Source organism: Thalia democratica, chromosome 1, assembly GCF_965202585.1.
Source record: "Thalia democratica chromosome 1, ktThaDemo2.hap1.1, whole genome shotgun sequence".
NCBI lineage: Eukaryota > Metazoa > Chordata > Thaliacea > Salpida > Salpidae > Thalia > Thalia democratica.
This window is the reverse complement of record NC_139165.1, coordinates 68,486,627-68,498,735: the sequence shown is the minus strand read 5'-3', so window position 1 is coordinate 68,498,735 and position 12,109 is coordinate 68,486,627. Positions and strand designations below refer to the sequence as shown.

The 12,109-nt window shown below is 27.1% G+C and overlaps 1 protein-coding gene across 1 annotated transcript; it reads right to left on the bottom strand.

The window, feature by feature from the left end:
- Positions 1 to 2,191: 2,191 nt before the first annotated feature.
- Positions 2,192 to 10,356, bottom strand: LOC145838297 (thrombospondin type-1 domain-containing protein 4-like). The gene is made up of 10 exons (XM_082945869.1): positions 10,275 to 10,356; positions 9,142 to 9,320; positions 6,686 to 7,040; positions 6,327 to 6,456; positions 4,767 to 4,974; positions 4,384 to 4,557; positions 3,291 to 3,482; positions 2,723 to 2,938; positions 2,492 to 2,639; positions 2,192 to 2,379 (listed from the first exon to the last, which is right to left on the bottom strand). Exons 1-10 carry the CDS (start codon positions 10,354 to 10,356, stop codon positions 2,192 to 2,194), a joined length of 1,872 nt encoding a protein of 623 aa, XP_082801995.1.
- Positions 10,357 to 12,109: the final 1,753 nt, after the last annotated feature.

Here is a 12,109-nt window from a genome sequence, read left to right as displayed (position 1 = left end):
AAAACTCTTCAAGTTGGTAATAGTTTATTTCACTTAACGATAACTAGTACTGACTGTTTTAAACAAAATGGACTAAGCTAACACTTTTCTAAAAATAAGTTTTTAATAGTCTGGAAAAGATGACGAAAAATTGCAAATTTCCGACGTTAAGCTAATTAAATATCCTCCAACTGAATTAAATTAAACTGCGGTGTGTGACTCTTTACTGGATACAATCACGTTGTGCTTATTTGCTTAAGGATTTTTTTTTGCCAGCTGCGCAGATCGAATGTAAGTCACTATAAAAACTTTTAGGTACTTACTGCCAATTTACAGCATTAGTATTTCTGCAAAAATAATGAACATTATTATTATAAAGACCGAATGTAATGGTGTATATGAAATGATTTATATGATGATCTCAACCTTTAAAAAAAGTAATAACATAAAACTGTTTAACAGAAGTATGGTTTTGCTCTTTTGTTCTAACTAAGATATAACTTCGTGTTTGACCTAATTTCTTGTGATATTATTGATAGTGTTTTATTTTTTATTTTTTTAATCAAAATTTATGCTATGACTCTAGTTTCTTCTATTTTACCTGAAATAGTTGATAAATACTTTCTATTTTCTACTTTTATATATCTTAAAAGTATGTTGATATAACATATTATTTTTTTTACATATTACAACATCCTCTCAAAACTATTATATCTTAGTAACAAACTTTTTGTCTGTATAAATGATACTCCTTAATTCAGTTTAACTAAAAATAGTTTCTACTAAATATTAGAAAAATTCTAGATTCCTTAAAAACTGCTTTATTTTTGAAGTAGAAAAAAAAGTAGAGAACTTTAAATTACAAAACTAATTTTTCAGTTAGGAAAGGAAAATAATTAACAAACTAATCTCTTAAGATTTTAAAAATAAATAACGAAGCTTATAAAACTTACTGAGCTTCATATCAAAAACAAAAATTTACCATTTAAAGTTTATATACAATATATCAGCAGACTTCATTTTATTTCGAATGTTTATGTTTTTCCTATAACTATTTTTTTAATTATATTTTTGCTTTAGTTCATAAAATAGTTAGCTAATTTTAAATATACATAAAACTAAATCTTAGTTTATAAAGTTTTTATTGTAAATATAACGATAGACTTTCTCTTTAGATTATTCTTAAAACTAAAAAATGGTTTTGTAAAACTGATTATCTTTAAACAGTTTAGAGTGTAAACAGTTAATGTTATTTAGGTCTAAAATTAAAACAAAGTTGTTTAAAAGAAAATTAGATTTTGTTTTGACCTTAAAATTTTTAGAACTTAAAAGAATTTTTAAGAAGTAGACATTGTTCAAAGTAAAAATAAATAAATTCTTTATAAGCTAACAATAGTAACAAATGATCAAAAGAAAAGTTGTTTTTTTAAGAATGATTAATGTATTACGTTGTTGTTGTTGTTGTTGTTTATTTGGATGATTTGTTTTAATTAGAAAGTGTGGTTTGTAATACTATTTGTTTTTTATTTCGAAATAATAATAGTATATTGTTGTTAAACGCATATATTTTTTTAAGAACTACTACGTTTGAGTACAAACCATATTTATTTATCGAACTTAAGTTTTAAGTTAAAAATTTTTCAACTGCTAAACAAACAAAGCTTTTGTTAAATTTTTTTTTTAAAGCTTAAACTAATTTTAAGTTTTTCTGCAACAGTATTTTAAAAAACTTCTATATTAAATAAAAAAATATTTCCAACGTTTTATTGAAATAAAACGCATAAGAATGTTTACTTCGTAAAAATATACCAACAATTTATTTTTTGGAGAAATGTGTTAAGTTTCGAAAAAATTTTGGTAAAAAACAACATTTGTCAAATGTTTTTATTTAAATATAAATTGTAATCAATCATTCTTATATAAAAAATAAAATTTAAACATATGATTGGTGTTATATTACCTAAACATCAAATATCAAAATATCAAAGTATTTCCAGTTTAGACTAAATCGAATGCTGTTGATTTAAAAGGTAAAAAATAAACATGTACAATTTATATTTTTTGAATGTACATAACCAAAAAAAAAGTGAATATTTTAGAAATTTTAAGAAACTTGAAGCCTGTAGTAGTTGCTATTTCCTTCTAAAACCATCTATTTGTCAACTCTACTCGTTATAATATAGCAGTCCAGTCAGAATGAGTGATCAGTTGATCAAATTGCATTTTTCACTTTGAGCCTGTGCTGTTTTCTTTTCGGCTTTCTTCTGTATTTATTCATCTTGTTTCTGTAGGCTTTACAAGTCCTGCAGCAGCGTTTCTTGTAAAACACTGGGTAACTACAAAATCGCGATCTCATAATTTTCTTGCACCTCTTTGCTTCTTGATCAACGCAGCTTGCATCTGTGAAAAGTATCACTGCTTGTTGCACTAAGAAAACTCAAACGTTATTACTAAGAATTGAAGTTAACTACGTTTAACAACTAGTTTTTGTTACATTAAACTGGCAAAATACCTAGTATAGAAGGTTCACATGTTCCCATATTGCATTTTTCATAGTTTATAGGCTTCAAGCTTTCTTCGCAATTTTTACTTATTTTTCCTTTGTCATCTAAACACTCAACAATACGAGATTTTCTACCTTCTCCGCAAGACTTTGAGCACTTAAAAAAAAAGTTATGATTTAGAATAAACGAATTATAAAAATAGAGTATTTAAAATTCTAAACAAGTGTTAGATAACTTACTTCAGACCAAGGTGTGTAGTGCCACTTTGAACCGCAACTTTTTACATTACACCGCTGCAATGATGATGGTTTGCTTAAAATATCACATTTAGAAATTATTTCGTCATAATCATTATAATCGTCAGATTCTGGAACTACTTCTGATGTACCGTTTTTGAAAACTTTTATACATACAACCATCCGTTTCTGAAACCCTCTTCCACAATCGGCTGAGCACTTGAAGTTAATAATAAATTAAGATAGTTTCACGTATTTTACTTGAAAATATTGTCTAAAAACATATATATGAAATAGAAATTAAATATTATACATAAGTAAAAAAATGTAAATATACTGTTTCAAACAAAAAACAATTGTTTTAAAACATTCAAACTAACTAAAATATTACATTACTTAATCTTAAGTTACATCCTTTAAATATTAGCATCAAGCAAAAGATATTTAAAACTAAATTCAATGTGGAAAACTAAAAAAAAAAATTATTAAACTTTGCATTTTATAGCAAAAATTCATGAAGCGGTAAGCTTAATTTAATGCTAATCAAAAAAATGTACACAGTTTCACTAACTGATGACCACTGAGACGAAAACCATTCGTATTTGACCTCACATGTCCTCGAAGTGGTGTCATAGTCAGAAGTACAATTTCGCGTAGAATATGGCTTAAAATTTTTTCGACAACCGTTGCTTTTATCGGCTGTGTTTACACAAAAAACATTTCGATGTTGGAATCCATCACTATTGCAGTCCAGCTTTGTGCACTGAAATAATAAGTTGAGTTTAATGCAAAAGTATTTATGTTTTGCTTTCTAATCTCTTGAGTAAACAACCGACGTAAAAAATGCCTATTGTTTATGTTTTGAGCTAAAGGATTAACTTGTTACGCCTTTTTAAGCAAATTTTCGCTTTTTGTCTCTCAATTAAAATCAGTTGTAGGCTTTTTGCTTAATATACAAGAGCAGCATATCTTAACTAAATAAAACAGTAAACTACGTAAAAGCATTCTTAAATGGGGAAACTGAAAAGATAAATTCAATGGTTAAATAAATTAGTTTAACAAGAATAAACAAAATAAAAAATTTCAATTGTATTTCTAATTTAAAAGGTTTTTGTTAAACTATTTTCTATTTTTGTGCTTCTTAAAAAAGAAACACGCCTTTCCTATAAAAAAGTTAATAAAATAAACAAAAGGTCATCAATGTAAAAGGATAGCCTGTTTACTAAACGGATGCAATTTACTTTTAATTGTATTAAAGTGTAATGTTATGCCGTTTAAAAATTGATTAAGTGCAAAAAGTTCTCAACTTTCCCCTCTGATAACCAAATCATTGTATAAAATAAACAAGTGCAGTTTAAAAAGTTGATAAGCTAATAAGCAAAGGCTGGTAAACGTTTTCCGGTGGTTTTTTGCTAACAAACAATCTAGGTGTATTAAACCCAAAGTTTTCACGCAACATTCGTCTAATTAATTTGAACAGCTGATCGAACGGTAGACCGCACATACAGCATCTACTTCGGTTCCGAAGCTCAATCAACTTCGGTTAGCGGCGTCCAATAAGTTGAAAAAGACAAGGCAAATCCTAACTAGTAAAATTGAAACAGCTAAACCAATAATTTGGTAATAACTGCAAGAAATAACAGTTTTCATACTTTTCGACTTACTTTTTGCCAATCAGACGTGAACCACTTGGTAACGCAGGCGCTGTTCATGCAACTCCTGTGAACGAGAGCAGGTTTTTTGTTGGCATCGCACTGATCCTCAGATACTTCTAATCCGTTGTCTAATTTGCATTTTATCAAGCGATGCTGCTTGCCAAGTCCGCATTTAGACGAACACTGTTGATTGGTCAAAATATTGAAAGCTTTACTCACTTGATTTAACAAAGTTTTTTTTTAAGTTTAGTTCTACTAAAAGATGCTTAGAACTGTTTAAAGTAGTAGTAAATTTAATATATTTTAATTTTTTATGTATCAAAAGAAATAAGTTAAAATGTCATCAATTTTTAAAAGTATGAAAAAAAGCAAAGCAAAAATTTTAAACCAACTTGTGACCATCCACTAGTATAGTCCCATTTGGCACAAGCTTGCACCTGACACTTTTCATGTGTCTCGGGTCTGTCAGCATTTTTGCATTTTCTGTGTGAAACTGTTGTAATGAAGTTGCCTGGAAATTCTTGCTTGCAGGTCACACTTCTAGTCCTACTACCGACTCCGCATGATTTACTGCATGGTGACCAAGACCCAGCCGAATAACTGCAAGTTTACAAAAGTTACAGATTATAACAGTTTATAAGCTACTATAAAAAAATAATATTAAAATAAAAGTATTTTATTATACTTAGGTGATTGAAAAAACAATTTTTTTAGATTTGGTTGACTGATACTTTACTCCGCAATAATACTAATGTAAAAAAAATGTAATATTAAAACAGGTAAACTTTTAATTGTTATGTTCTATGTCTGTACTTTTTCTAGTTAAGAATACAGAAAATACTTAAACGGTAAGAAATTACAGTAAAAATTCAGGTGCTATTGTGTATAACAATTTATTAAATAGTTTTTTTGTAATCAATCATAAACTTTTTTTTTAAGAAAAAAAAGCTTAAAAGAAGCAGTGTATATAAAAGTAATTTATACTTTTTAAGTAGTTTCCTTTTTATTTTACATCAACATTTAAAAAAAAACTAAAAAATTTGTATGACTTGGATGAATTTGTTCAAAAATACATTAAAATTTACTAATACATAACTTGAATTTAAACTGGCCCACTGTAACTAAAACTAACTTTCTTTAAATAAGCGTTCGTAGATTTTTAAAAAGCTTTTAGTACATAAGAATGTGTCCAACAAATAATTGTTGTCTTTTTTTTTTTCATAAGACAGGAACTGTTTATAAAATAGTAAGCATTCTTGTTTTCGTTTCAGATACTAAAGAAATTATTTTGAAACTTAACTTTAACAAAATTGAAATATAAACTTAATCCAGCTAATTTTAATATTATTCTTATGAAATACTAAAATACAATACTAAAACCCTAAATACTGAAAAAAAACATAGTTAACGATGAAACTTATAAGCTTTTGTTTATAATAACTTTTAAAAACATATTTTACAAGATATTAAGTTTCCGAATCAAATTACTCTTCAATGTTGTTATTTTAAAAGGTTACAGCAACAACATAAAGATTTAAATGTTTCAAAAATATTATAGTTTTTTTTTCAACAAGGATCTAAACAATGAAGTAGTGTTATTGTGTGTTTGTTTTTAATCCGTTTGAACAAGTTTGTTTTGTTACGTATGCTTGCTAAATTCACACAAAGTTTATTTTTAGCTCTAAGGATGTTCTCATACACAACTTTTGAGCTGTTTGTTTACGAATCTAATCCAACACCGGAATTGCGTTGAGCTCATCATAATAAAAAAAAACTTTATTTAAAACGAAAGGTTTTATTAATATCTTAAACTACTTGTCTGTTAAGTTTATAAATATATAAGAGGATTGTAGTTTACAATTTTTTGTTATACAACATCTTTTTGTAGTAAAGTTGAATAAGTATAAGTTATTAAAGTTATAGTTGTTAAAATCATTAGAGTAATATTTTACCTTGGTGGGCAAGCTTTTCTGTTACAAGCCTTCGCGCGCGATTTCGGTTTGTACAAGCGCTTGCAGTGTGTATCATCAATGACGTCATTAGAAGTAACGTCAACACATTTAACGGTAGTCACTTGAATACCTGTTATAAAAAGACAAGTGTGAAATTTGAGCATTGAATAAACATCTGTTGTGAGCTTCACTACTTTTTTTAAATATTAAAATGAAACGACAGAGTTTTTATAACATTTGAATCACTCTACTCTACAGTACTTGAAAAGGAAAAAGAGCCAAAGCTTTTTTAAATGATACGCCAAAATTTTTCTTTCTTTACGTTTTCAAAGTAATTTACAAAGTTTAATAAAACTTACCAGCAGCGCAACTTTTAGAGCACTTTCCGTAACCCGTGTTAATCCATGCAACTTTCGGTTCAGTTTCACGAAGTTGCTCGTTGCTGACCAAGAAAGGCTCGTCGTTTTGCATTCGGTATTGATTAACATTTTCCAAGCTCCCGTCTACTTTTCTCACCAACAGTTTGCTGTTAAACTGCTGCAGGTTTTTACTTAAATTCAGATCGCTCTGATCGTCATCGTCGTACTGTTCGAAAACATACGGTTCGTCTGAAAAATCGATTGTCAACGGTTCAACGATCGCTTTTTCGGCGTTTTGTCTTTTCGGCACAACGTAGTCGTAATGAATGCCCGGGTTTTTTTCTTGGTGATAGATCTATGAAAGTTTAGTTTTTTATGTAAAAGATGACCAAGATGAACAAGACGAACTTCAATTGTTTAAGCTTATTATACGTCTGTTGGAAAACTTAAAAACTTAAAAAACTATGAAACTTTTCGGTAAAACTTTTTTAAGTCTTGGGCAGATTGTAAAAACATATAATTTAGTCTTAAATACACTTTTTTATCATTTAGATATTTTAAACAGATTGTGGATAATTTTATGTACTTAGATAAATACCTTTCATAATAGTTTTTTACATTTCCAACTAATAATTATAGAACACATTGAAGAAAAATTTAAGTTTGTGTTTTATTAGTAAAAAAAAAACTCTCTTTTCACTAAAGACTATATTTTCATCAGAAAAATAATCAAGCTTACAACTTTTTTTATACAAAAATATTCAGTGAACGTTCTTAAAGTTTATACCAAGCTTTCAATAATTTTATAAAATTTTAATTTATTAGATTAGTTAGGCTTAACTACACTCAAATTTAACCTAGTTTAAAACCATTTACAGTGAAACTAAAAATTAAGACTCGGTTTACATGAAGTATTAATACTTGAGCTGAGACAGTTGTATTTATAGAATTCCTATTTTAACTATAAAAGGTTGTTATTGATTCTTGTCAGCAAATTATTCATTTCTTTGCTAAACCTTATTTTTAGTCGAATTACATTGCTTAACTTCAAAAATAAAAGTACGTTCAAAGCTTTACTGCGAATGAAATTTGAATATCTACAAAAAAACATATCGAGTTTATCAATAAGGCACGGCAGGACATATTAAAGTTCAATAAAAAGATTAGTTGAAAAACGATTGAAACAGAGACATGTCAAAAGTTCATAAAAGTTTTTACTTGCGAAAAAGTATTTTTTAATGTCTTCAACAACCTTGTAACGTATTATCAACATAATTTGTTGATCAATCATTTTTGAAAAGTTAGCATTAAAGTTTGTAACAAATTCAATGCAAGTTTTGTTCTCTGTAATGTTGTGAAATTTTAATAAGCAAACGAGACGTTTTCCCGATGTTGATTGATATCAACATAACGTGCTGATTTATATCAATAAACGTGATATTGAAATGATCAATATCTCACAGCTTCACAAAAGACAAATGTTTGCCATGAAAGCAGACAAAACAACTTAGCTGCAGACAGCAATATCGAAATCCACGTTTAGAGTTTTAATTGTTTATTAAAATGCTAAGAGTTACTTTTGCTTTTTCACTGCAAACATTGTAAAAAAAGTGTGTAAATAAACTTGTCAGTAACGGTCGCTTTTAACACTTTCATATGAAGTCAAATGTTTAACTGCATTTTACAATTTAAATGAATTTATAAAGTTAAATATACATCTAATCAATTGTAAATGTCATGAAAGTTTTTTATTTATCGTAAAGCTGCTAATAATGAGTTTTCAATATAGTTTTCTTTGAAAATTAATACTTCTTGAAAGTAACAAAACCTTATGTGTGTTTTAATTTTTATGCAACTGATCAGTTTTTCAGTACTGACCAAAATAACACAGGTGTCAATAAATCATTAAAACACAATTTTGAGAGATAGGCTTCCTTTTCAACCGTGAACAAACGTACCAAGTTGAATTAATGGCCATCGGTAATTGGTACATACATCACCCTGTGTTTTTTAATCAAGGCCATTTGTCTTTCTCACTGCTGTACCTTTACTGCTGTATTCTCTTTTTATTAATCATACAGAGATAGGTTTAACCTAGTTATTCGCTGGTAATTGAAAAGTCATTAAGATGAACGGTCTCATGAACTTTATTCTTGTTGCTATCTATTAACTGACATTTAAATTTTTTTCTAATTTTTATTGACAGTTTTTCAATAAAACTGATCAATAGTGTAAAAATTTGTTATATAATATCAATAGTTATATGTTTTATACTTTATAGAATCTCCCATCTAAAAGTCTCAGATATTCAAACTTTTTTTTCTGTTAATTAGAACTAGACTCTGTGGATAACAGCTACCAAAAGTTTTTTGATTAAAATGTTTATGGGTCAATTTTCATATAAAAGTGTGATTTGATTTAGAAATGAATCTCATTTATATACTACACTGACTTACCACAAGTTGAAGTGTAATTGTAGTAGGTCCATCACTGGTTATTACTTCCCCTTGTTCGCTTTGAAAAGGTCTTACATATTTAAAAGGAACTCCGCTGATGTCATAAGTATCTGAAGGATCAGGTAAACCCTGCCTCAGATTTCCATTGAAGTAGTAAATTCCTTCTAACGACTTAATTGCTGTTTAGATATTATGAAGTTTATTACATATATAGCTTAGTATTTTTCATTGCGAGCTATTTAAAGTATTTAGCTTTTTATTTATATTAGTTAGTATTTTACGGCATATTTAAATATTTGTACTCGAAGATCATATTGAAAATTTATTTAAAATGATTGTGTTTGATAAGAACTACATTATTTATCTCAAATTGTAAATCACATGTTTTTTAAACTGTAAGTAACTAATGTAGAAAGATTTAAAATTCTATCAGTTTAGGTTTTAGTTAAAAGATAAAATAGTTTTTTAAAGAGTAAACTAATTTTAGGATTTAATATATTGATACAGTGAAGCTTTCATGTATATAAAAAGATCAAGTTGTTTTCCAGAGAACGTATTCTATCTCAAAGCTAAGTATACTACTTAATATGTCAATTGAAAAAACTTTAAATTAAGCTCACTTCATTTGAACTCATTTGAATCCTGAAAGAAACTAAACAGTTTCATTATAATGAAAGTACTGTGTCAAAATTTATTATTCGTAGCTTTAGTTTATCATTTTGAAATTAGAGACGGTAAGTATTTGTAGTGTACAGGTGTTGAAAAAATTCGATAAGATAATCCTACTTGAGTTTATAAACTAGTCATAAAATTGACAAAATTTTCAAAAGGCTTCTTTTATTAAACTATCGCTTTTGATCACACTTTTTGAACAATTTCAAAGCATTATTACCAATTATTGTATAATCTTACATTATATTTTCAGATAAATTTCAGCAGGTTACCAGACTTTGTTTACTTAATTTTTTGAAGCTGGTAATAACATTTATTAGTTTTACTTGTTTAACTATTTATCTAATAAGTTAAGTTTAAATAGTGATAATTTTATGAAGTTCATGATAAAGAAAATAAAACTTAGTTTGTATCATTACCTAGATAGTTTTGGCTTGCTTCCATCTCATATATCTTTATACTTCTTGTTCCAACAGGTATTGTGACTATTTCATGGTATCCAATGTCATCATATTGCTTTCTGTAACGTTCTAAAAACAACATTTGCACTTAATTCAACTGCTTCTTTTGTATTTTATTATCAAAGTTTTTATCTTCTTATTAAAAAAAATTAAAGTACAGTTGTTTTAAAATAAATTGGAAATACCTAATAACTTAAAACCACAGTACATATGACCTTGATACTTTAATTTAATTATATATTTGTAAATCAAACGATATATGATTTAATTTACTAAGAGCTTCATTGTATGATGAGTTTTTTCAAGCCAAAACACTATGCTTAAATAAGTTAGAATGCAATGAATTCAGATTTTTACTTACTTTTAAAGCAAACAAATTTAACGAGGCAGAAAATAAATAAGAGGTCCACCGCTATTTTACTAAATTGCTCACTTTACAAAGCCTAAGCTTATAGTTAAAAAAATAGCAAATTTAATTTTTGATAGTTTAAAATTACACTAAATACAAGCTTCAAAAGTTTAAGTTGTTTTCTCAAAACTATTCAAAAAAGACAACTATAATGACAGTTTTATTGTACCTAATCATACGTTAAGGTTTAAGTGTTATTCGCAATTACTAAAATAAGTTTACTTTTAACTCTGCCTTTTTTATGTTTACAAAGTTATACAGTTAATTCAACATTTTCTGGAATAACCAGCTTTTAAATGATTATAATTACTTCAATCCTTAATGTTTGGTAAAATTTTTAGATTAAAAACTTTATGCGCACTCTGAATCCCGAAAACAATTGATCATATTAAAATCCGATTTATATAAGATGCACATTATTATTTTATAGTCATATATTCTATTAATAATAAGTGTTTCAAAACAGTACAAACATTTTATGAGTTGATTTTTCGAAACTCCAAATTTTTTACACTGAAACACTTATAATAAATTATTAAAGATATTTTAAGTCGCTTAAAATTGTGAAGCAAAATCGTAGCTGAAAGTTCAAAAAAACAACGGTTAGCTACAAGTATTAAAATATGGCTAGATTTTTTAAGCTTAAAATTCTAGATATTAGGAATGTCATAATATAATAAATGTTTACTTGGAGAATACTTTTAATTGAAATAACCTAAGTATTATATTTTACAACAGTAATAACAGCTTTGAATGAAAACCCTTAGACTTAGTCTATATTTTGTAATTTTAAGTTTAATCCAATTCGACTAAACTGCAAACAGTGCCGATTGACTCATAACAACAAAGCTAAGATTAAGTATGCAACTGAAACTAAATCTGACGAAAGATAAGGAAATAAGCTTATCAAACTTTCGCATTCATGTTTATAAACACTGAGGTTATTAACAGTTTTTATTAGAAAGTATTAAAAAGTAGTACTCTCATGAATAAAAGAAAGAAAAAACCATGTTTACCCCATAATGCTTACAAAACAATTTTGTTAGTTAAAATGCTATTAAGTCCGGATGTAATTTTCAATTTTCAATCATTTTACAATTATATACCTGTTGATTGCTGTTAATTGATGTAGATCTAGTTTTTAATACGTTAAGGTGTTTAATATAAACATGCTTAAGTTTTAGTCTTTTGTATGTTTTAAACCACCCTAAACAACTTAGCGATTTGTTAAAATAATAAAACAAAATTGCTTTTACTTGTCATCTGAAAACTTTTTTTAAGTAAGATGTTAGTTTTAAGTTTATGCAGTAGTATTCTTTTATAAATTATTGCCATTATTTTATTTAAACTAAATGTAACCTATTATGTTTATGCATGTTGAATTGTCACCATTACAAACTCCACATAAATCTCTTTTCTGTTGATG